The 25,008-nt window shown below is 44.2% G+C and overlaps 1 protein-coding gene across 7 annotated transcripts in view; it reads left to right on the plus strand.

The window, feature by feature from the left end:
• TNRC6A (trinucleotide repeat containing adaptor 6A) overlaps window positions 1–25,008 on the plus strand; it is a 42,587-nt gene that overhangs the window by 11,836 nt on the left and 5,743 nt on the right. The window contains exons 5-19 of one of the 7 annotated variants that reach the window (XM_018086379.2): window positions 5,724–6,056; window positions 10,647–10,694; window positions 13,118–15,706; window positions 16,516–16,680; window positions 16,856–17,031; window positions 17,208–17,288; window positions 17,722–17,773; window positions 18,837–18,979; window positions 19,327–19,473; window positions 19,644–19,781; window positions 20,009–20,137; window positions 20,228–20,305; window positions 20,557–20,767; window positions 21,331–21,363; window positions 23,611–23,742. In XM_018086379.2, the coding sequence (XP_017941868.1) occupies window positions 5,724–6,056; window positions 10,647–10,694; window positions 13,118–15,706; window positions 16,516–16,680; window positions 16,856–17,031; window positions 17,208–17,288; window positions 17,722–17,773; window positions 18,837–18,979; window positions 19,327–19,473; window positions 19,644–19,781; window positions 20,009–20,137; window positions 20,228–20,305; window positions 20,557–20,767; window positions 21,331–21,363; window positions 23,611–23,742 (4,455 nt within the window). Of the gene's footprint in view, window positions 1–5,723; window positions 6,057–10,646; window positions 10,695–11,058; window positions 11,230–13,117; window positions 15,707–16,515; window positions 16,681–16,855; window positions 17,032–17,207; window positions 17,289–17,721; window positions 17,774–18,836; window positions 18,980–19,326; window positions 19,474–19,643; window positions 19,782–20,008; window positions 20,138–20,227; window positions 20,306–20,556; window positions 20,768–21,330; window positions 21,364–23,610; window positions 23,743–25,008 lie in introns of those variants that run through there. The other 6 variants (XM_018086382.3, XM_018086381.3, XM_018086386.3 and 3 more) reach the window with 6 other exon arrangements.

The following is a 25,008-nucleotide window of genomic DNA, read 5'->3' on the forward strand; positions in this document are numbered from 1 at the left end:
TTCTGAAGTGATAAAATGTGTTTGAAAAGATGATGGAGAAGGAAAATAGTAGAATACTTTGCTGTAAATAGTAACATATTTGGAGTGACCATTTGACCCGTGTGCTCGGGCTGCTCTGGCGTCATGTCAGGGCCAAAGCAAATGGCTAAAAATAGCATGAAGAGGGAGGGCAGGAATTCTGCTCAGGAGGCTACCTGGTGGGAATCTTCACAGGGAAAGAAAATGCCTTCCTTCTGAAGGACAAAGTAATTTTTTTTTAATTTTTTTTTTTTAATTTTTCCTTTTCTTCTTTAAGGCCTAACGTTCACTAATGGAAATAATAAGTTCCAACTTAATTACATTATTATTTAAAGGGTATTTCAGAAAGTTTAACAGGAATTCAGAGTTGTCAGAGAAACACAAGCTGGCAGTGCTCTGGAAGAACAGACATCATGAGATGCAGATACACAACTTTTTGCCACAGTTTCTATAGGAACAAAATCCATATCTTGTGTTGCATGGCTTTTGCCTTGTTTCACCAGTTTTGCCTCCTTGTATTCAGGATGCAAATTAATGTTTCATTAGTTTCCAAGTTTCCATCACGTTAATGTCTTAAATAATTTATTCTGTGCATGAGCTGAAGATAAAATACAAGAGTATAGGATCTCTAAATAATTCAGAATTATGTACCTCTTTCAGAAAAGGAGCTGGTTAAGTGGTGGGGGTAGAGAAGGAGGATATTTCTTGGTTTTAAGCACAGTTTGGATGGGTCTAAACTGTTGTTTTAGCTAAGGTAGAAATTGCTGTTGTGCCAGCTGAAGTAGGTCCCAGCATTCATGTAAAATGACAGAAACCTTCCGAGAAAGTTCATAGAGCTGGGGGTTTTCCTGTTCAGGATTGGGGATGGAAGTAACGAAGATGATGCTAATATAAATGTTTCTGGTGCCAGGAGCGTTTTATTGCAGTAGTATTGCAGTTAAAAACACACGTTTGGCATTCCTGCGGATTTCAGGGATTCTGACCTGTCTGGTTTGATCCAGCTGGTTTTGTTAAAGGAGGGAAGAGCAGGTTAGAGCAGTTAGAGGTGAGTGTATCAGTTGCTAAGTGGAAGGTTTATCTGTTTGTGGAGCAGCTGGCAAAACACGTGGACACGTGCCATCCCAGTGCTTTTTTACCAGGTACTTTAGGAAAAAAAGGATAATTTGAATATCCCTATTTGTTGAGAGTACTATAGAATAGTCAGTTGTTGTGGTATTCTTTCTGGCCTGGCAAAATATGTCCTTTTGCTGTGTTTGAAGTCAGTGCTATTAAGGATAGACAAATCAACCCATTTATCCTGAATTCCCTCTAAAGCAGAACTCTGCAAGCAGCACTGTGGCCCCAGGTAGCTGCTGGTGAGTCAAGCACTGAAGGAAATGCTGTTGAAGGAGGCTGTTTGAGTTTGGCTGTGTGTGCTCTCTCCAGCAGTCGGGCTGTGCTGCCCCAGGGTGAGAGCTCAGCGTGAGCTGAAGTGCCCTTTGCACACCATTTAATGTATAGATGCCAAGTAATTGATAAAACTGGCTCAGTGCTGGAGTTGGGGTTAGTTCTGAAAGGTTCTGGGCTTTGGGGAGCAGCAGGAGCTCGAGCTGCACCCAGCTGTCACTGCAGCACTGGATCCCTCAGCAGAAAGTGCTGCTTTCATTGCAGAACAGAATAAACTGAATTACCCACTGAAACGGAAAGTGCTCTAAAAATAGCTGGGTGTGGAATTGAAATCTTTGACTCATATTTCCCACCTTGGAAACTTTTTTGTGTTCTTCTCGGCGAAGCAGAATGGCCCGACTGCACTGACCCTTCTGGTTTTCGTCGGGGTTTTCACTCGCCTGACTCTGCTTTTCCCGGTTGGAAAAACTCTTCTGTTAGCTCTTAAATCTTGCAAGTGAGTAGAAGAATGCCGGGAATGGGCCTGGCTGGCCGTGCAGTCCCCGCAGGAAAGGCGCGCTCACCTCTGGATCCGCAGGGGTTAACGCCTTGGCAAACACGGAGATATTTTCCAGAGCAGCTCCGAGCTCACAGCTGCGGCCATTTTTCCACCACGAAAATTCTAGCACTACATCTTACGTGTGTCAGCTTGAAAGCCAGACTTCCTCTGTTTGCCCTTCAGCATTCCAGCCCTGACAACTCGGGGGCATGCCATGCAGGGAGAGCGGCACAGGGCGTTTTCAGGGGCAGCTCCAGCAGCAGCGACAAGGAGCCTTTCCCTGCCAGCCTGGTGCTGTTCTTTGTGTGTGTTAGGGGAGGATTTGATCTCTGTACGCTGATTTTGGGCGAGGGAGAAACTGTTTTCCATCTGCGTTAAAGTTACTCAAGCAGCTGCCATTTTTTTATTGGAGGGGGAGCGTGAGTCCCTGGGCCCCTGCTCCAGGAGGAGTTGGCAGGCAGCTCCTGGAGCAGTAAAATGACACCATGCTTCTCCTCCATTTTCTAATGAAATCTGCAGAGTGGGAAAGCAACACAAGTTGGAAGCGTCTTTCTTTGGAATCTCTCTGTAAACTGTAACTCCACCATCCCCTGCTCTGAGGGTTTGCAGCAGGTTTGTTCTTTATGAAAATCTGTCATTTTTAATACTCATTTCTGTAAACTTGCTGTTCCTAGTCAAGTTAATTAACTGTGATAAACTGTAGGTCTGTTAGTATTGTATTTCTGCATTAATAAGATTCAAAATAAAATGCTGGTATGCAGAACAAACTTTTATTAACAAGCTACTTGTTTAGAACAAATTAAAATATTAAGATAACGATTTAGGGGTGTTGGAATTCATAGTAGCCATATTGGAATATTAATGTTATTTAGTCTTCTGAGAAGTTGTGGAGCAGAAAATGTTGGACAGGATAAATTGTATAGCTTAAAACTTACTCTGTGGTTCTGAGGGAAGCAAAGGCAAGGGAATTCTGTGTACTTTGGATAATTTTAGTTTAAAATGAGCATACAAATGTGGACTCTGTATTCTGTAGTCTAACCCTGGGACCTGGCAGATTGCTATTTAGTTTGGTGATCATAGTAGACAGAATTGCTACATTTGCTGAGGAAATGAATGCTTAGAATATGTGAGAAATTTAATATTCTTGAACTGTTAGAGAAGTGCTGTTGGTGCTGTGCCTTAGGGCTGGCTGGGCAGAGAGTACCTTGTTTATTAGTTGCTCTCCTTCATAGTCGAAAGCGATTTGAGTTCCTGCAGGTCCTTGGGGTCTGTTCTAACACACTTGGTCTTAAAGTGGCTTTAATTAGGAAAGTAAAGTGTTAGGACTGCGGTGAGTGTGCTGCTGGCAGCTCTGTCGGGGTGTCCAGGGAATGTCAGATGGAAATTATTTCACTTTATCCCAGAAGAGCAGTTGTAGGGCAGTGGAAGTGGCAGGGAAGGAGAAGTGACTCAGTGAGCACATTACCAGGTGCTCTATGTTGTATTAAAACCTCCTCAAGTGAGGGGTATTTGTATTTTCTGCTTAAGCTGACAGTAAAAAAAAAAGAGCTTGAGTGGGGTGTGCTGAAGGAGTGTGTGTGAAGGAGTGTGTGGCTCCAGGCTCCAGGACTGCTCTGCTCTGTTGGCTGGATGTGACACACTGGCTGCAGGAAGGGGGTTCTGTGTGTCCCTGTCAGCACAGCTCAGCTCCAGGCTGGGAGGGCACACTCATGGAATCCGCTGAAGCAAGAAGCACAGGGAGAGTGCCACAAGTTAAGGTTTGGGCAGTGGTTACACAGATTGTGGAGTGTGAATAAATGTGTTTTAATTTCAGAACTTTTTGCAGTACCTAGACCACAGAGAAGAGCAAAGTGCTTCTGCATTAAGTTGTCAACAAATTCACAGCAATTTGCTTACATAGCACCCCCCCACACCCCTGGGCTTACTCACTCTCAGTTATTTTATTTTTAAAGCAAGAAATTTTAGAAGGAGCAAATGAAATAGATTTGCTTAAGACTACATTGTATTTGTGTAGTTCAGTTTTGGCCATAATTTGTTGTTCATTATGTGCATCAAAACACTGTTCAAGGAATCAGTTACCCCCCATTAATATAGGGAACAGCTTAAACTGAGGGAATCTGGGGTGTTGTTGGTGATCTTTATCAACTTCCCAGTTTATCTGATAGCTTTTGAATCCCTTCTATTCCCTGTGCTCTGTACATTAAGTTGACTTACATCCTGGCTATTCCTGTCCTTAATTCAGTCCGTCTCCAGTCAGCTGTGAAATGGGAGAGCTGTGCCCAGAGGGATGTGGGGTGTGGGGGGAGCTGGGTGCTCCTCACACTGAGACTTCTGCCCACCTGTATCTGCCCACCCTTGTCTGCCCACCTCTGTGTCAAACAAGGAGGTTCTTTCCTGCTTTCCTTAAGCAACCTAAATAAAATAATCCATTAAAACACAACTTGGATGCTGATTCTTCCACTACTTTTTTTTTTTGTTGTTCTAAAGACCTTCTAGTTTGTGTTTTTAAGAATATGTATTTGTATACCGAAGTAAAAATAAACTGAAATTATAGTCATAATAGCACTGACAACATTCAAATTGATTCTTTAAATAAAAGCTTGAGTTTGTTTGCATTTATTTTTTATGTTATATTTCCATGAATCTGTTCCTGAATGTCAATGATAAAATGGTCTTTAAACAAATTTTAAAAATTTTAAAGGCCCCTGAAAACTACATTTTCAGTCATGTAGCCACAATATTCCTGGTGCTGAGGGAGGTCATGATTGAGTCTTGAGGTATCTCAGGAAGTTCCACAATAAATATTAACACATTTTATGGATATCCAGAAAATTTGAAAAGTACGTTGAGACATCAGTAAGGAGGGAGGGAGCACAGCTGCCCTGGGCTGGGCTGGGCTGGATGGCAGCAGCACCAGGGCACACAGCAGTAGCTCGGTGTCCCCTCCTGCCTGCTGGGCTGCCTTACTCCAGTTCCTGCACCTGCCCCACGCTCACCCTGTGCTGCTGTGCTGCTGGGGAGGGCTGTGGAGCTGAGCATGGGGTGGGTTTCCCCTGTTCAGCAGCTGGGTTTGGTGTGTCCCTCGCTGTGACCTCTGCAGCTGCTCTGACCTTCCCCTGGCCGTGCTGGGGCCATGCTGTTGGCACTGAGATTGTTTGGAGTTGCAGTTGCACATTTGGCATTTTCCCCATGCCAGTGCCATCCTGCCGGGCTGTGTGTGGAGTTACCTGTGCTGACAGCTGTTCCTGCTGGAACCAGTGACTTGAGGGCATTGATATCTTCCCCTTTGGATATTAGGGTCAACAAAACAGGGAAGTCTTAGCAACAGGTCCTGTAGGTCCTGTTCACCCCTTGTTCTTCTTGGGCCAGGCCAGGGCGGTTTTCTGTACATGACACTGAAAATCTAACTCCAGTGGGAAACTTAAATTTTTAGTACTTAAGTAGTTTTCTAAATGAAGGTTAAATGCTGAAATAAACTGCATAGTGCTGGTGCGTCAGCAAAAAGCAATAGAAAGCTGGTTAGTAGTAGTTTGCTGTAACTGATGATGTTAGGAGTGATAGCAAGGCATATTCCTGCTTCCAGATCTGTGCCATGAAAATGTGTGATGGTGGAATAACAGAGCTTTTTCTGGGGAATGAGTTACAGCTTGAATAGGAAGAAATGCTATCCATTGCATCATATAAAAACACCTTTAAGTATTGACTAAGTCTTTGATTTTTTTACGTTGCCGTTCGTATGAATAACTTTGTCCCACTTTCTTTTTCCTGGGGGTGGGGGTAGTGCCAGAACAAACCAAGACAAGTGTAAGCCAGCCTCAGCCTGTCACCTCCAACGGCACTTCCACAGGAACCAGCACTACTAATAATGCCAAGCGGGCCCCAGCCAGCAGCCAGCAGCAGCCCTTGCCTCGATACCCTCCTCGGGAAGTACCACCTCGATTCCGACACCAGGAACAGAAACAGCTTCTGAAACGAGGGCAACAGTTACCAGTGATAGCTGCAAACCTGGGATCCACTCCCAAAGTGTTGAACGGCCAGTCAGGAGGCAGCACTGTCACCAGTAACCAGCCCGTGACCAACGGAGAAGTGCCCAACAGCAGCAAAAAACAGCCAGGTGAGGGCAAGCACGTTGTTTTCCCTGAACTAAAATCCAGTATTGTAAATTCCCTTGCCAGGGTAATATTCAAGCCCACATTATTTAAGCTTTCACTGTAAACTGTAGCATGAGAAGGTACTTGGCTGTGTTGTAGCTTGCTGTTGAACATTGCAGGGTGGTATTGGCCTCTTTGTGCAAGTTCCAGACTGAAGCCTCAGCCCATCTCAGTGGCTTCTTGTTGCCAGTGGTGTGTGACAGGCACGGCAGGTTTGGAGCAGGTGGTGATTCCAGTATGACCACGGCTGTGCTCCACGTTTCCAGTCTGTGTCCTGGGCATTGACCCAAGTGTGGTCGTGGTACAGAGCACCTTTTCTGTGTCCAGTTTTGATAGACAGACCTCACAAGGAAGGGCCTTTAGGACCCTTTCCAGAGATGGGCTCATCCCACAGTATGGGCAGCAGGGGAGGGGGGCATTCTGCATGGGTGAGGCTCCTCCTGCAGTGCTGCCTCCAGCTCTGGGGTCCCCAGCACAGGAAGGACATGGACCTGTTGGGACGAGTCCAGAGGTGGCCATGGAGATGATTAGGGGAATGGAGCACCTCTGCTGTGGGGAAAGAGATTTGGGATTGTTCAACCTGGAGAAGAGAGGCTTTGGGGTGACTTAATTATGGCCTTCCAGGACCTGAAGTGACCCAAGACAAGAAAGATGGAGAGAGACTATTTATAAGGCCCTGGAGGGACAGGACAAGAGGGAATGGCTTCCTACTGCCAGAGGACAGGGTTAGGTGGGATATTGGGAAAAAATCCTTCCCTGTGAGGGTGGGGAGGCCCTGGCACAGGTTGCCCAGAGAAGCTGTGGCTGCCCCTGGATCCCTGGAGTGTCCAAGACCAGGTTGGACGGGGCTTGGAGCAACCTGGGCTGGTGGAAGGTGTCCCTGCCCATGACAGGGGGTGGCACTGGATGGGCTTTAAGGTCCCTTCCAACTCAAACCATTCTGTGATTCTGAAAAACACCTCAAGACTTTTCTTTCTTTTTTAACTTCATGCCTACAGATCCAGCCAGGCTATGGCTTGTTCAGGATATCAGAATTGCTTTTTGTTGTTAGGTCGGTTTTTTTCTCTGTTTATCTACTTGAAGCTTGGTTGCCCTACAAAATGGATCCACTTTACCTTTATTACTATTTAAGTACAGTTATCCTTTGTTATTTTAGCTTATTATGCATTTCTGCAAATACCCTTTTAAGACAGGTAAACTTCCCTGTTACACATGCATGATGTGCTGTTCAGTGACTGCACTAGTGTGCAGTTCAGTTAATTTTCCAAGACATTAATGCAGTTTATTTTTGGCTGGAAAAAAGTAACTTTCTGTGAGGGATCTAGCTTTTCAAAGGGATTTGATATTAGTACATGCTAACACTTAATATGTTGGACAAATACTTTCTTATTTTTATAATTGTATTTGTATTTTGATGTGCACATAGCAGTGATGATGTAATTTGTTTCCACAAATAGTTTCTTCTGAGACTTTACTAAATTCCCAGTGTTTCTCAAAATTAGTGTTTTGTAGACCACAAAGGATGCAACTCCTAGCCCCTTTAGTTAAAAAAAAAAGAGAAAAAAGCCCCTGAAAATAGCCTTGATATTTCAAGTTTGAGTTGAATTTTGAGCTGTTCTGATTACTCAATCTTGAAGAAACAATATTTAAAATGAAAGTAATCAAAGCACTGGCAGCAGTTTATTCCCTTTGGGAATGTTTACCCTATTACTTTCCAGTATTATTTCTGTAACATACTGATAGAACTCTTTACCATTGCAATAAGTAATTTTTAAGTAGTTAATTTTTTTGCTTCACCTGTATAATGTTGTTCCTGCCCATAGCCAGGTTTAAAGTCACCTTTCATATACTTGGCTGCTTCTAAGATGAAGCCTTTTCTGCAGCATATATCCTCTGCTGGTCAGGTTGTATGGTAGCAAGTGGTGATTTAAATACAAATTCGCAGGTAAACTAACTTAAGAAGTATTACTGTTTATGCAACCTATGGAACCTCCTAGTTGTATCCAGAGAATTTGTGTACAGCCCGGTATTTAACTAGCTGGATTCTCATTTGTGTACTCTCTTCTTCCCAGTTTTGCTCAGTTTTCCTTGAATTCATGCTGGTGTGGCTGGGCACCTCGGGCTGGGCACTGCCAGCATGTCCCAGTGCTGTACTGGTGTCTGGGGCAGCTGCCTCCCTGGGAGGAGTTCTGTGGTCTGAATAATACCTGAATTGTTAGAGTAGTGTATCTCCACACCCAGCTGGTTCCAAAGCGGTTCTGAGAGCCTTCAGGGGAGAGAATGGTTGGCCAGATCCCTTTCCCACCTTAAGGAAATGTCTGTGTGGCCTGTAGCATCCTGTCAGAGCTTTGTCCCTGTGTGCTCTGCTCCTGGTGTTCCCTGTGTCCCAGGAAAAGTCCTCAGAGCCACTGGTTGAGGTTGGGCAGCCAGGATCACCTTTCTTGGAGCCACTTGTTTGTGTGCTTGGAGGGTCTCTTTGCCTGGAAAACCAGGAATAACATCTGGTTTGGATGTGTTGTTATGTTCTTTCAGAAACACAGACACAATGATAATGTGCAGGCAAATAGTTTTTCTATGCTGGATTTTTGTCCTGGTTTCAAGCTCTTGTCTGAGGAGTTGCTGGTGAGGTGAGGTGAGGTGGCTGTGCAGCAGCAGCCAAGAGTGACCCAGTGTCTTCTGACACCTTTGTATCTGAAAGGAAATGCTGTTGTCATTTGCCTATCTCACCCACTCTTCCTAGTTCCTCTTTTGGCCTCCAACAGCTATTCCAGGTACCCTCCATGATGTTAACTCTGAAATCAAAAATCTATGAAATTTGACATATCTGTAGATCCCTTCCCTATCCTTGACAGGATATCCATGGACACTAGGGTTAAATTTGATACCTTAACAGAATACCTTCTTGACTTTTTGTTTTAAAGCATTATTTAATGGCTACTGGAATTGATATGTCTTTTAGGGCTACAAGAAAAACTGTGGCTTGAGGTGTTGAAATCAGAATTGCGGGAATTGGGAATGGCTGTGGTTGGTTTATGTGTCTTCCTGAAAAGCTCTCCCCAGTTCCAGCTGTGGTTGGAATGATTGGGTAGTGATTTGTAAAACCCAGGGAACACAAGTACTGCTGACTTCGAAGTCTCTAGTTGCCCTGACCACACTGAGTTTTTCTGTCTTTCTTATTGGGGAATTTTTTAATTACAAAGAGGTCAAACCCCTATCTCTTTTTTTGTGTTTTGTGTGCAAAATCATCTCCTGTTTGGAAAATGAACATGCTTTGTTTAGAAGTGAAGCTGAAGAAGGGTTAGCTCTGTGGGTTCTTTGTTTTCCTGCTGGTTTTAGGACATTTGGCATATCTTTTTAGTAGAGACACATAAGTGAAGCTCATGCCATGTAGTGCTTCTGAAACAGATCCAGGCTTGTGCCAAGATGGTTATTTTAAGAACTCTCCATAAGTAGCTCTCTATCAGCACACTTTCATCCCCAGTGCAGTCATTGGCCTCACTGATGCTCCCCCTGTGCAAACTCCCCACAGAAGGAAGGGTCGATCAGAGCCCTGGTGTTTGCTCACCTCTCCTGTGGAACACAGAATAGCCAGGTGGTTATTCCACAGTGAAATGATTTATATAATGAACTAAAATAATAACCAGCAGTAACTGCTTACAACTGTGGGCCAGAGCAGAACAGGACAGCACCTCTGGGCTCCTGGCATGGCTCCAGTTTGGATTCCTCCTGTCTCCCTTTATCCCAGTGCATCTTGCAGCAGAGCCACAAAGTTGTGTCCCAGACACAGCCTTTGGGAACAAAAGATTCCTCCTTTAACTTGGAGAAGTTTCTTGGCTGTTGTAGGAGTCAGGGAAGAAGGGAGCAGTTAGGATTTGCTGTTAGTAGTGATGGAGGCTGGATTAATTTGGGAAACATTGCCTTAAATGTAACAGTTATGGTCTGCCACTGTAAAATTTGTGAGTTTGAAACATGAACTTTGATTCCATACAGTGCCTGTGGGACACAGAGGAGGAGGAGGCTGTGAAAGAGGGTAAATGACAGTTATACACGTGCTTAGGTTAAACTAGAGTTAGGCCATACTTAGATATTGCTGTTTGCTCAGTCAGGCAGCACAATACTGACTTTGAGGTGGAGCAAATGTACTGTTCAGAGAGGAACTGCTGAAGTTTCAGGGCTGACCTCTAAACTTCTAAGTCAGTACAGTCCAAAATGAAGTGATTTTGGTTTCTTTGACTATAAATTCTTCCTCTTTTTTTCATGTAAATCAAACTTTTAAGGACATGCTAAACTGGTTCACTAACTGCCAAATGTGTAACAAGGAGCTGGTAGTGGAACTGTGTGTGAAAGCAGCTGAATTGCTAATGCAGAAATCCCCAGGCTGGGTTTGCTGTCAGTGTCCCTGCTCAGGGAGGTGATCAGAGCAGCTGGCTCTGAGAGAAACCTGTCCTGGAAAAGGGGGCTAAAGATGGGTTTACAGCAGTGAGTGGTTTGGGGACTGTTCTCTCGTTTACTGAAGTAACACTTCTGTGATTTTCTTGCTTTTTTTTTTGTAGGCATGCCTCCCATTCGGGACTTGGTGAGCCACTCCCCTAACCAGTCAGGTTAGCTACTTCCATCTCACCTGCTTTTGCACTACCGTGTTTGTAGTAGTTACATGTTTCACACAGTTTTGTCTGGGGTTTTTTATTATTGTTTTTTATTCTTTGGCTTACATTTTTCAGTAGCATGTGCTGTGTGACTGACTTCAGTATACTTTCTCTGTGCCATTGCATACTAATTTGGTTTAACATTTTTAATTTTCTAATTTAGTCAGAATTCATACTAGAAGCTTTTGGCACCTTAGCTTTAAAACACTAAGTGGGGTTTTTTTTGCCTTTATGCTTACTCGTTAAATCACCTATTTGTGGTATTAAATTGAATAATCTGTGCAACCCTGTGCTTTCTATCAGAAATGTGCCGCAGCACTGTGGAGGAAATTATGTCTTGATTGTTCACTAAAAGCTCAGAAGTTTGTTTACTAAAATGTATTTGTTCATAAGGCCCAAAGGTACAGTGATTGGCAAGGTGTAGTATTGACAGTCTGGGGGTGCCAGGTGTACTGGAGCAGGAAAAGGAGGCAGAAGGAGCAAGATCCAGGTATTCCTTAATTTACATTTCTCAATCCTTCTGTTTACTTTAGCCTGTGTGATGGTACTTTAAAACAAACAAACTGCTTTTGTAAATAAATACAGTTTCCTGCAAACATTTCCTGCAGAATAACTCATAGCTAGAAAGCATGAAATTACAGATTATTGCAAAGCATTAAATTACAGATTATTGAAAACAATCCTAGCAGATTACAGAATTTTAAGGAACTCAGGTTTGTGTAAATGTTTTGTCCAGGATTTAAGCAGCAAAAGTTCAGTTGCAACTTTAAATAGTTTTGGGAAGAAAAGCGAGAGTAGGCTGTTCTGGCTGCTTGTGCTGTGCACCAAATGCAGTATATTGTCAGCTGTTAGTTGTCAGTTTTGAGGCTGTTTCTCTGGTTTAATACCTGCTTGTTCAGTATTTGTGTCCTTAAACTCCGAAGTTCGTGGCTCGAGGAGATTCAGATAGGAATGTTCCAGAACGGTGGCTCATACTAAACCTCACTAACACATATTTGTGTCCAGGAGAAAGACTGTTGGTCCAAGTAGTTTTGTATGCACTAGGAGAAGATTCTGGCTGAGTGAAAGCTAATCACTGTATGCTGTTGGGGATTGGCTCGGCACAAACTGCATCACAGTTAAATTAGGGGAATAGAATTGTAATAAATACCAGCTTTCTTTATGTGTTCTGCTGCTGTGCAAATTAGGGTTTGTTTTACCATTTCCCCCTGACTTGCAGTCCTAACCTGTATCTCTCTCCATGCTGAATTCGGGCTGTTTGCCATCTGTGTGCCTTCGTGTTGCTTTTGAAAGGGATGGTGTTTGTGTAATCAAGGTGTTGTTCTGTGCTGTTGGTTCTCTTGCTCCCAAGGGTGCAGGCAACTCTTTGATCAGTCTCTTAGTACAGGTTAAATGTATTTTTGTAAATATCAGGGTGAGAGTTGAAATCTTGAGGTTTGTTGGGCAGTGTTTTTCTAGTAGCACATGAATCAGCAAGTTCTGGGTTCCGTTCCACTGAACTGCAGGCCTGGGAGCTGCCAAGCCCTGGGACAGAGCTCTGTCTGCAGCAGATCTGTCCCCACTCCTTCTCTTCCAAACTGCTGAGCCACTGTTCTTTTTTGCACTTACCAGGGGGAGCTCACCTTAGTGCCTGGACCCCCTTGGGCTCTCACCAGCCCCATACTGAGGAGTGGTGGGTGGTCCCTGCTCTGTGCTGCTCCAACTCTTGGACCCAGAGTCTTGGACTAGATTCTTTTTCACTGTATGATAAGTAATATTGATATTGATTAAAAATTAATTAAAAATGGACTTCTGCATCAGTGCATTCTGAAGCAGAACTTCAGATGGGTCTTGTGCTTTTTGTGTCAAGTTGTTGTATAAAAATATCTTGAGTAACGTGTGTGTAAGAATCTTGTATGATGTCTGTAATGGGGGGGAAGGTGTGTGTTCTCTGGCTGCTGTCACACAGCAGTTGGTAGTGCTGTGCAGTGTCCTGTTGGGATTTCTGCCTTTCAGACTGTCTTTGGTTTTTATATAATATTGTAGTTTTTTAATATGTATATGTTTTTAGAAAATACTTTATATGCGGTAATACAGAGTACTTTTTAAAAAAATGTTTCTCTGAAAAGTAAAAGATCTTTAGGAGTGCTTCTCCAAGTTTTTTGTCAGAGCAGCTCTGCATCCTGGGAGAGGTGTTCTGGGATATGTGTGACAGCATTTGGGCAGCTGTACTTGGAGCTTTCTCCATCGCCTCCTGTGACTGTAGTGTTAACAGAAGCAAAATAATACACAAAATAATTCCTGGCTTAGTATATTTATTCTTTTTTTCCTCTTCTACCTAATGAGGTAATAATACTGAACTTACAATAATGCTCTTGGACTTTCCTTCTTCCTTTTAGATCTGAACCACAGTGGTCTAGGATCCCATTATGAAAATTCTCACTGGGGACCAGTCTCTTCAAATAGTGACTCCAGCACAAACTGGGATAAAGTTATCGTAGACGGCTCTGACAAAGAAGCATGGCCATCAATCACTGGCAGTGACCCAGAGCTGACTTCAGAATGTATGGACACTGACTCTGCCTCCAGCTCTGGGTCAGAGCGGAACCTCGTTATCATGGCTTCAGGGAGCACAGGCGGAGAAGGCGATGGCATTCGCAATGGCATCGGACATGGGTCTCAGAATAAGTTTGTGGTTGGTAGCAACAGCAATAATGTGGGCAATGGAAGTATTAATGGGCCGTGGGGGTTATCCCATGGATCCATAATAAGCACATGTCAAGTTTCTGTGGATGCTCCTGACAGCAAATCTGAAAGTAGCAACAATAGAATGAATGCTTGGGGCACCATAAACTCTTCATCAAATGGAGGGTTAAATCCAAGCACTTTGAATTCAAATGGCAACCATGGTGCCTGGTCCGTGTTGGAGAACAGTGGACATGCCCTGAAAGGGTCCGTGGGGAGTGGGAGTCCTGGCACAAGCATTCAGTGCAGTACCATAGGTCAGATGGCCAACAGCCAGAGTATTAACTCGAAAGTGGGTGGCTCAGCCCACGGTTCCTGGGGAAGCCTTCAGGAAAGTTGTGATTCTGAATTAAATGGTACAAGGAATGTTTCATTCAGTGGGCAACCTCAAAACCTTAACACTGAAATGAATGGACCAAATAACACTACTAACTTTATGACCTCTAGTTTACCAAACTCTGCTGGTTCGGTGCAGATGAACGAGCTGCCCAACACCGCAGGGCCCGGGGCCTGGCGCGTGAGCACAATGAATCATTCTCAGATTCAGGCCTCTCCAGTGGCAAACGGCACTTCCATCTCTCACCTGAGCAATGGTGAGGCCAAAACCGGCGGCTCTTACGGTACTACCTGGGGTGCCTATGGTTCCAGTTACTCTGGAGACAAATGTCCAGGCCCAAACAGCCAAGCTAATGGTGACACTGTGAATGCAACTCTAATGCAGCCGGGCGGGAGCGGGCCTGGCAGCACTAACTTTCAAATCAATGGGAATAAAGGAGGAGGGGTGTGGGAGGCAGGGACAGTCAACTCCCAGAACATGCCGTGGGGAAGCGGGAACGGTGCAAGTGCTGGCGGGAGCAGAAGAGGATGGGGCAACCCTGCACAAAGCACTGGCACTAACATTTCCAACGGGGAATGGAGCAAACTGCCTAGTAATCAGCATTCCAATGAAAGTGTGAATGGAAACAGCAGGAAGTTTACAAATGGATGGAAGTCTACTGAGGAGGATGATCTTAACAGCCAGAGTTCTGCTGCTTCCCAGATGGCTGAGCAGAACAGCACATGGGCCAAAACAGGTACGGGGGACAGCGAGGGGAGCTCGGAGAGCACTGGGTGCCATGAGGACAGAGGAGCTGCAGAAGGCCAGAACCGAGAGAGGAGGAAGGTTGACCAGCACACGTTACTCCAAAGCATAGTGAACAGAACTGACTTAGATCCACGTGTCCTCTCCAACTCTGGCTGGGGACAGACTCCAATCAAACAGAACACTGCCTGGGATACCGAAACGTCACCGAGGGGTGAAAGAAAAACTGACAATGGGACAGAGGCCTGGGGGGGCTCTGTGACACAGACTTCCAGCTCAGGGGGGTGTGTGGATAGACCTAGCCCTAATAATAACGATACCTCATCTGTATCGGGGTGGGGAGATCCAAAGTCTGCTACAAGGTGGGGAGACTCCAAAGGGTCAAACAGCCAAGGGGGGTGGGAAGAAGATTCTGCTGCTACAGTAATGGTCAAGAGCAATCAATCATGGGGAAGTGGCAAAGAGGAAAAGTCATCCTGGAATGACACACCGAAGATGAAGCAGGGATGGGGAGATGGACAGAAGGCCAGCCAGGGTTGGGCAGTGTCTGCCGGTGATAGCTGGGGAGAAAATTCCAGAAGTAACCATTGGGGTGAGGCAAAGAAATCCAGTTCTGGAGGTAGCAACAGCGACAGGTCGGTGTCTGGTTGGAATGAGCCAGGTAAATCGAATTCTGTTACTTGGGGAGGTAATAATGCAAACCCAAACAACTCTTCAGGATGGGATGAGCCTGCAAAGTCTAATCAGAACCAGGGCTGGGGAGACCCTCCAAAATCCAATCAACCTCAAGTCTGGGGGGACTCATCAAAGCCAGTCAGCTCTCCAGAATGGAACAAACAAGATGTTGGCTCTTGGGGAGCCCCGTCTGCCACGAACAAACCCCCTGGGTCGGGCTGGCTTGGGGGGCCGATGCCAGCCCCGGCAAAGGAGGAAGAGCCCACGGGCTGGGAGGAGCCATCCCCTGAATCCATACGCCGGAAAATGGAGATTGATGATGGAACTTCTGCTTGGGGTGATCCAAGCAAATACAACTACAAAAATGTGAATATGTGGAATAAAAATGTCCCAAACAGTAGCAGCAGTTCAGACCAGCAAGCACAGGTACATCCGCAGCTACTGTCTTCAAGTGCCATGACTAGCAAGGAGAGCAGTTCGGGTTCTGGTAAGCCTGGCTTTTATCCAGATTTGTCTTTTCTGATGATTTTAAAACAATTTTTTATTCTTGCTTCATAGAACAGTGGAAAGGTTCGATGGAAAGGACAAAGTGCTGATGAAGTCAGCTTTTTATTCATTAAAAAAATGAACAGCAGGGCTCATAGAGGTTTGATGGTTTTGTACAGATTGGAAGATCTGTTCTAGTTTCAAATAGCTGCAGTAATAAGGACTAGACAGTTCTGTTTGAGTTCTGCGGAGTGGGAACATGGAGAAAATATTTAAAATAGTATCTGAGGAATGAAACTTTTTCTAAATGATTCTAAAACAGTTAAAACTTAATATTGCCAATGAGCCTCCCTGAAAAAAGCGTTGAACTTCTACAAGACAGAATGAAGGATGCTGGGTTTATACAGACTTGGGATCAGACTTTCTGGTCTTGTAGTTTCATGAGCAGTGAATAACAATTTTGGGGAGGAGCTTAGATGGGATTTAGGAAGTATCTTGTGCTCTATCTCTTTTTCAAGTGCAGAGAGGGGTCACTTAGATGTAATGAGCAGCTTTTAGGAGCTTAATATCTTAGAAATTTGTATTATTGAAATGTAATTCTTTAGATACAAAATTTGTGTTTCTGTGATTACTTTTATTTATGGAACAGCTTGCAGTTGTAATAATGACCCTCACACAAAATGGAAATGTGTGCTCTCACGCTTTTTATTGTGTGTTATGGATCTAGGAAAAGCAAAACGCTTGAGTCTCTTTAGGTAGCTTTTAAATCCTGTTCAAAACCATGCCAATAACTCCCCCTGCTTTGCAAAGGTTGGGGAGAGCCTTCTACTCCAGCCACTACTGTAGATAATGGAACTTCAGCGTGGGGTAAGCCCATGGACACTGGTACGAGCTGGGGAGAGCCCGTCAGCGATGCAGGAGGCACCTCTGGCTGGGGAAATGCTCCTCTTGGGCAACAGCCTCCAAATAAACCTGGTGAGTGCTCTCTGTGTCATCCTGGAACAAGTGTGTTTGAGGGAGGTGAAGCACCTCTGTGGAAGCTTCACGGTTTTGAGGGTGTTCACCTTGCAGTCAGCATCAAGCTGTGTTTGGTGTGAAGGACAGCAGCTGCCACTGAAATGTTCATGTGCTGGGTTTTTTTCACAACCAGGGCCTAAATCTATGCAAGATAGTTGGTGTGGAGATGATATGCCATTGACAGGCAGTCGTCAGACCAGCTGGGAGGAAGAGGAGGATGTCGAGATTGGAATGTGGAACAGCAGTTCCTCACAAGAAGCCAACCCATCGTTAAACTGGCCACCCTACATGAAGAAAATGCCCACAAAGGTAAGGAGCAGCTCAGGGCAAGGCTTGTTGTCATTTCTGAAAGCTAAGTCAGAAGGGATTCCTGCATGACTACAGCACTGCTGCACTTTAATTTTCATTCTTAACACTTTGTGATGTAATTGAAGCAGTTGGTCATAAATATTTGAGTTTCACAGAAATTCCTTTCTGTTTTTAAGGGAATAATGAAAGGTGGAAATAAGCAAGATGAAACATGGATCAATCCATTCATTAAGCAATTCACAAATCTCAGTTTTTCAGTAAGTAACTGCCTTTGTCTGGCTTTGCTGCCTTCCCACAGGGCTGGTACCGTGTACAGACTTCTAAATGCTCAGTGTTCATCTTCATCATGGTTTTCTTTTTACTCGTGTTCGTCTCCCCTCTGTCACCCATCCCTTTTCTTTGCATTCTCGTTACAAAGAGAGCTCTTTGTTGATGAAAAGTGAGTTTGTAACCGCTCCCCAGGTGTTCATCCCATAATCTGTTGCTTTACTCCACGTTACGTGGGAGTTTTGGTGAGAGAACCTGTTCTCAGTTGGATAGCAACTAAAGGGAGAAAATGCTTTCCAATAGCATCTGATTGTCTCGATTTTTCTCTCTTGCAGGTTTGAATTCAAATAGTGTGTAAGAATCTTTGTTTTAGCTCTTAAAAATACTATTATTAAATAATTGTGATTCATTTTATTGCTTCAGAGAGAATCACCAGAAGAAACCATACAGAGCAATAAGATGGACATGTCTGGAGGTAAGAACAGCAGAACCAAGCTGGGCTTTATTGCTTTTCCTTCCAGATTCTCTTTTAGCTTATATCCTTCTGTAAATTACTTTTAAAATACAAATGTATATATAGCTATATGTAGTTAAATATATGTTTCCCTAAAGAACAGGAATACTCTTGTAGAGAAAAATAGTTGTGTGTGTGAGTAATGTTGCACACCTACATTACCTGGTTGCTATAGGAATATTAGCCATATATCAAGCTAAGCTTATATATACTTATATATGTTAAACTGACATAAGAGAATGTTTTCAGGGCACGGTGTGTTTGTTTCTTGTAATACAAATATCTTGATTGCCCTCTGGGCACTTCACTGAGTATAAACAGAAATGTTCCAAATCCCACACTCACTCATTGGGTTCATTCTTGGAAACACATGTTCAGTTCTAAGAACTACATTAATACTGAATGATTATTTTAGAAACATTTAAACCCGAGTGTAAAATTACTTGGAAGCAATTATTTTTTTTTTTAATCCATTGACCATTATGATTTCTGTAGCAAATAAAAAATAGTATAATTCTTTAATACATTAATAACAATATACTATGATGATAGAATGTTTAAGTAAAAGTAATTGTAGCATTGTAGTTTTTATTGTAGTTACTCTTTTTTTATTCCACTTTAAAATTGGTTATTTTCACTTTGAGGCTCACAGTCTCTTGTGTAAAGAAACTGTCTGTTGAGTTTTAGATTTTAATATTAATGGCAGGCCTGATACTTAAATTATTTCACGTTTAAACAATTACATGTTCTTGGTTTTAAGAGAAAACAGAGTAATGTTTGCATGAAGCCTTGAAGAATCATGGTGCTGATTCCATGTTTCCAGTTGTCTGTAGCCATCGATACACAAGGTTTCCTTTCCCTTTTCAGTAAAGCCCAGAGAGTTTAAAGCTAAAGTGATATTTCTTTTATGAGTCTCCTGCCCAAGAGCAGTGTTAGTTCAGGTCTTCATGAGCACAGGCTGGTTCTGCTGTAGCTGAAGCCTGAAGGACACCTGAGTGCTGCAGCCACCGTGTCCTGCCCGCAGGGTTACTGCAGGACAAGCGGATGGAGATGGACAAGCACGGCCTCGGCGCTGGAGATTACAATCGTGTGGTTGGAAAAGGCCCTGGCTCTCGTCCCCAAATTCCCAAAGAGTCTTCCATGGATCGCGGTCCTTACTTCGATAAGGTCAGTGGAGTCTCACTGGTGGTCACTTCTGAACTCCTCTGACTCTGCATTCTGAGCAGTTACCTGTGTGCTCCTGAGCTCTCTGCGGGTAGTGTAGAGGGGAGTGAGGGCTTTCTGGTTAATCCATGAGATATGAACTGTTCTTTTTAACTCACTGACATACAATACTAAGCACTTTCTGTAGCCCTTTGCAGTGCCAATGACTAACCTGATCTCTTTTGTTTTCTGCCTATTTCCTGCTGGTGCTGGACTGTCCTGTGACTCTTCCCTTCTGCTCCTGGCAATGGTTTCTCCCTTCTGCTTGCTTGCTGGCTGGTTGTTGCGCCTCGGTTTGTGTGTCCCATCAGGATGGCATTGTAGCAGACGAGTCCCAAAACATGCAGTTTATGTCCAATCAAAACATGAAGCTTCCCCCTTCAAATAATGCACTACCTAACCAAGCCCTGGGCTCCCTAGCAGGGCTGGGTATGCAAAACTTGAATTCTGTTAGACAGGTAAGGCTATGTGCATATCCTTGGCATGTTACTTGGCAGCATTTAATGCCTTTTGATATAACATTGTAGCTGCCTATGTGATTGATACGTGTTTAACTTGTAACTGAAATGAGTGGGGTGGGAGAAGCAGCAGAACCTTTATTGTCACTGACTGTCCATCCGTTCTCCAGAATGGCAATCCCAGTGTGTTTGGTGTTGGGAATATAGCAGCACAGCCCAGGAGCATGCAGCAGCCTCCAGCACAACCTCTTAATTCATCTCAGCCTAATCCACGTGCTCAAGTGCCTCCTCCATTACTATCCCCTCAGGTAACTGAGTACAGAAAGCATTCTGTGTAGAGACTACCTAAATGCTGCTTCAGAAAATTGTCCCTTGTTTGTTGGTGTCGCTCCTATTTATTCTGTAAATATTTGGGAATATATTTGGCTTGATAAGTGTTTCAGAAACCAGGCAGCTGTTGACCAGAGGTTATAATATTCTCCATATTCCGGGCTAAGTTACAGTCAGTCACTCTCGGTCCCGGTCTGTTTTGCAGGTTCCAGTATCATTACTGAAGTATGCACCAAACAACGGTGGCCTGAGCCCACTTTTTGGCCCACAACAGGTAGCCATGTTGAATCAACTGTCCCAGTTAAACCAGCTTTCTCAGATCTCCCAGTTACAGGTAAGCTGCCCAGCGGGTCCTCGGTGCTGTGAGGGAGCGGGGCCTGGCCCGGGCCGGGCCTGCTCTAACCCCCACACCAATGTCTCGCAGCGGCTGTTGGCTCAGCAGCAAAAGGCGCAGACTCCAAGGAGCATGCCTTCGGGGGGTCGGCAGCAGCAGGAGCAGCAGGTAAACAAACACCTTTATTTTGACTTCTCAAACTCTCTTTACAGCTGTTTTTCATCCTGAGCTCCGTTTCTTGCTGTGAATTGTACTGAAGTGTGCAGGAGTGAATTGGGTTGGATGGCCCTAAGGGAGGGACTCGGTGCTGGGGTTTGGCTGTGCAGGATGCACGGAGCACAGAGATGCATTTCATTCTCTTCCTTTAAATGTGGAAAAGCTTTTGCCCATTGATATTGTAACTGCTCTGTTTTTTTAAGGGTCGATCTCTTAGTATGCAGCAACAGATGATGCAACAGTCCCGTCAGCTTGATCCAAACCTGTTAATGAAGCAGCAAACTCCACCCTCTCAACAGCAGTCACTCCATCAGCCCTCCATGAAATCCTTCCTTGAGAATGTCATACCCCACGCTACTCCTGAGCTGCAGAAAGGGCCGTCACCAATCAATGCATTCAGCAGCTTCCCTATAGGTGGGTCTCCTGCAGTCAGTCAGTGCTTGTGTGACACAGACCCTACTTTCCTCTTGCCTGTCTCCTAAAACAGTGACTGTAATCCAGTCAGCACTCCCCATTTCAGTGGAAGTACTAATTCTTTGTGGGGCTTACCCAGTTACCCTTTTCACCAAAGAGCTTTTCCCCAAGTACTCTCATTCCCAGTGACTGTCTGGGTCTCAGTGCCAAATGCTTTACAGTCCTGAGGAATGGCTGGCTCCTTTTAGTGCTTCTTTTATCCCATGGGTCCCTTGGGATCAAAGTGGTACAAAGTCCTGGTTCCTGGAGCTAAAAAACTTTTAGAAGTAGAATCCATTCAAAGAATCCATTGATGTAGCCATGTTTCTTTGGATTTCCACAATGATTTCCAATTACTAGAATTGCACAGGTAGAACAAACTGTCAGTTTACCTGTTAGTGGTTTAGCCTAGGAAAAAACCTTTTGGATCTGCATTTTTAAAGAATGGTTATCTCATTTCAGGCAAAATGTCTGAACATTTATAAATACAAACATCTCCTGTTTCTTTCTCCCTGTGTTTCCAGGCTTCTGTCCAATTTCTACTTCAGAAATTTCAGGCTCGTATATTTTCTCCTTTCTTTAGGTCCCTTTTTTATTGCTATATTACACTTACCACAAGTGTTTACCATTTACCTCAGTTCCTTACCCCCATTTTTTTCCTCCCCTTCAGTTTTGCTTTTCTTCTCGCTTGTTCTAATTGGGTCATTTCTGTTGGGCTGGTTTCCTTTGCATCCCCATTGCCTTTTGCAGAGCAGTGTGTGTCCTGGGGACTGACACCCCTGTGCTTGCAGAGGGAGCTGTGGAGCCAGCGGGGCAGTGCTGGCCCTGCATGTGCCACACTGAGGTGACTTGTGGCCAGTCCTGGGTCCAGGCTGCTGCTTCATGGTTGCTGGTGATGATTGGCATCAACGTCTAACTATGCTTTCATTCAAAGAACAAGGCATACAAATGAAGTTTTTTAGCTATTGCAGACACTGTGTTAGATCTAAGGAAAGGAATATTTCACTTCCTCTCCAAACTCCATGCTGGGGAATTGCATCCTGCCTACCTCGGGTTCCTTTCTGTTTCATTCCTGGAGCTGGAATATGCTGTTACAGAGCTGTTTTCTCACCTGAACCATGGCCACGTCTCAGGAACCTGCAGTGTATGAAAGGTGGCTTTGAGATCCCTCAGGACTCTGCCACAGTATAGGTAGGATTTCTTTGGGATGCCCCTGGAATAGCACTGTCTAGTGATACAAGCACATGGAGCCACACTCAGTCCTCATAAAAGCTTAAGGGTAAGAGTAGCAGGTTGCTGGAATTTCTTCACACTTCAGTGAAGAATTGAGTCCAGAGGTAGTGTAGTCATGTGAGAGGCAGCCCAGTTTGCCCAGTTGTCTCCTGGACAATCCTGTAGGTATGTTATTTTCTCCAGGTTCTTGTAACTGTCAGGAGACCCAGCAAGGAGGTTGTGTTTCCATTTTAGGGAAGGAATTTGTCAAGATTCACTAGATACTCACCCAAAGAAGAGACTGGGGGCTGGGATGTCCTTCTCTCCCTGACCAGTCCTGCAGTCACATCTCCATTCATTATAGAATTAAGTATTTCTAATAATAAAACCAACCTTTTTCTGCCAAATAGTGAGTATAGCTGAACAATATAAAGTCTTCCAGAGTAGGATATGAAAAATTACTTCTGGGAAGAGTGTTTAAGTTATGGATCATGTCCAGGGACTGGTGTCCATCCCTCAGCCCATAGGTCTCCCATACAGGGCAGTGACAGACCTGTGCCTGCCAGGGGCTGGCATTGGCCTGGTCAGAGCTATGCACCTCTGCCAGCTTGGGATCCTCCTAACCCTTCTCTCAGAGGTCTGGCCTCTGCAGTTGCTCCAGAGGTAGAAGGAAGGTTTCTGTGGTGCAGTCACTGCTCTGACAACAGCAAAATGCCAGAGGGAGGTGTCACAAATAGGATCGATTGGACTTTGCTTTTTTTCTACCTGAGCTGTTGGTAGTTGCTACATTTTTTAAAACTCCATCCTGTTCCAAGCACTTTTTGCAAGGCTTTTCTAGGGGAGGCATTTCTGGCTTCAACTCCTGATCATGCCTTTAAGAAAAACAACCCTAATCCCCAGAGAAACAAGCCAGCTTCTCTGTGGCCATGAATGTCCACTCAGGAGAAAGATGAAGCCCTCGTTTCCAGTGCTGAAGGAAGGCGTTTCTAGGAGACATTTGAGAAGCTCCCTGTGTGTCTGTGGCCCCAAGTGAAACCGTTGTAGTGGTTTATTTTCAGAAATGAAGTAATTAGATCTGAAGGGCTGGAAGAGTACCCAGGTATGATTGTGAGTTCAGAATTCTTACAGACCTGGAAAGAGAGCAGGCAAAGTCAAGTGTGGGCACATTGTCACAGCCCAGAACAGCTGGTTCTCCCAGGTATTTGGGTTGATTTGGGTTGACATTGTCTTGATTCTCTGGGAGAGAAACGTTTGGAAGTACAGACCACAGCTTAGAGCAGGCCAAGACAAATTCTGTTTGCCCCATATTTTAGGTATTTACATTTTAGTTTCTCTGACTTCCTAATGGCTCTTCCACTGACATTTTTGCATGAGGACATGAACTGAGAACTTGGGAGTGCTTTGCATTGCTCAGCTTAGCTTCTGTCTGCCCTGAGTTCACTGAATTAAATGCTCGAATGTTCCTCAAAACCAGGGACTTGGAAGCATGACATAACCATAGCAGTGTGCTCTTCAGTGCTTATTGGGACAGCAGGAGAGATGAGCAGAAGTAGTAGTTCAGTCTGTATTTCATAAGCTCTGTATGCTTTCAGGAATGAACTCAAACTTGAATGTAAACCTGGATATGAGCAGTATTAAAGAGCCACAATCTCGGCTGAGGAAATGGACTACAGTCGACAGCATTTCTGTGAACACATCCTTAGATCAAAACTCCAGCAAACATGGTATGTTCAGCATGTCTTTGAGCAGTACCTCAGCCTGTCATGTGCTGGGTGTAAGGTGCAGGTTTGCTGTGTTTGGGCTGTGGTTGTAACTCTTGTGTTGCTGTAGCTGTCGCACTTTGTATTGTGTCGTCTGTGCCAACTTGCTGCTTGTCTTCCACAGCAGCCACAGATTTGCTGACTGTGCTTACAGAGTGATCTTGTGATGAGATTAGTAGAAACATTGTACAGAATTCCTTTTTTAACCAGACTTTTCTGTAAGTGTGACTGTTCCTACTAGTTTTACCTTAATCTCGAGTGGAATGCTTCATATATTTTTAAGCCAAAAGCTTTAGGTTTTCAAGTTTTCTCTCCCACCACCCTGCTGCCCTAAGGCGATTTTTAGGGATTTACCACATTCTGGGCATGGCTGACATTTTTACTGACAGGTTTTGGTTATGAATGTCTTATGTTTGCATTCTAAAATTGGGGAGAGCTTAGAAGGGCTAGACTGGTACCATTGCTGTCCTTAGTTTTAGAGGAGGTGGACTTGGTTGCTTTATGTTTGATTGCAGTAATCAAGATTCATATGACATTTCAACTGTTTCAGTTGCTTGAAATCTCATCCAGTTAAAATTTGAGTCTATAGCCCAAAGATTCTGTGTCTAAAGATAGTTATAAATGTCCCCAGTCTCCTGTTACTGTTCAGTCTCAGATTGTTGGGGTATTTTTAGACGTGTCAGCTGCTTTGCTGCTCTGAGGTGACTTTGCTGTTGTAGCATGTAGTGACCATACCCTGCAGCTGAACCCCATCCAACTGTTACCACAGGCAGTGGTGGTGTTCCTTGAGCTGTAGGTGATGTTTTCTGACTAGGACTAGGAATTTCCATATTGCATGGAATCCCTGGCTCCCTCAGAACTGTAGCAGAACTGGCTTTGCTGTCTGATAACTTTTAAACCATTCCTTGCTCTGTCTCCAGGGATTTTTAAATTATATATTTTCCCTCCCAAGAATAGAATACAGGAGTAGAATAAGCAGAACTTTGCAGTAGCTAAAGATCCTTCACGTGCTGTAGCCATTTCTTCCTAGAGCCCTCCCACCACAGAATCCATTCACTACCCCCTCTAGCCAGTTGGGGTCCCACAGAATGCTCTCACCCTCAATAGATGTTACATTGAACACATGATACTTTCAGTGAAGGGATTCCATGGAACATTATTCTTACAATTTTCTCCTGAGTTATTCAGGCACATTTCATTTTAGATTTCCTATATAAGAGGACAGTGAGC

The sequence above is a fragment of the Manacus vitellinus genome, unplaced genomic scaffold (genome assembly GCF_001715985.3).
Source record: "Manacus vitellinus isolate BGI_N305 unplaced genomic scaffold, ASM171598v3 scaffold_93_pilon, whole genome shotgun sequence".
In the NCBI taxonomy this organism is placed as follows: domain Eukaryota; kingdom Metazoa; phylum Chordata; class Aves; order Passeriformes; family Pipridae; genus Manacus; species Manacus vitellinus.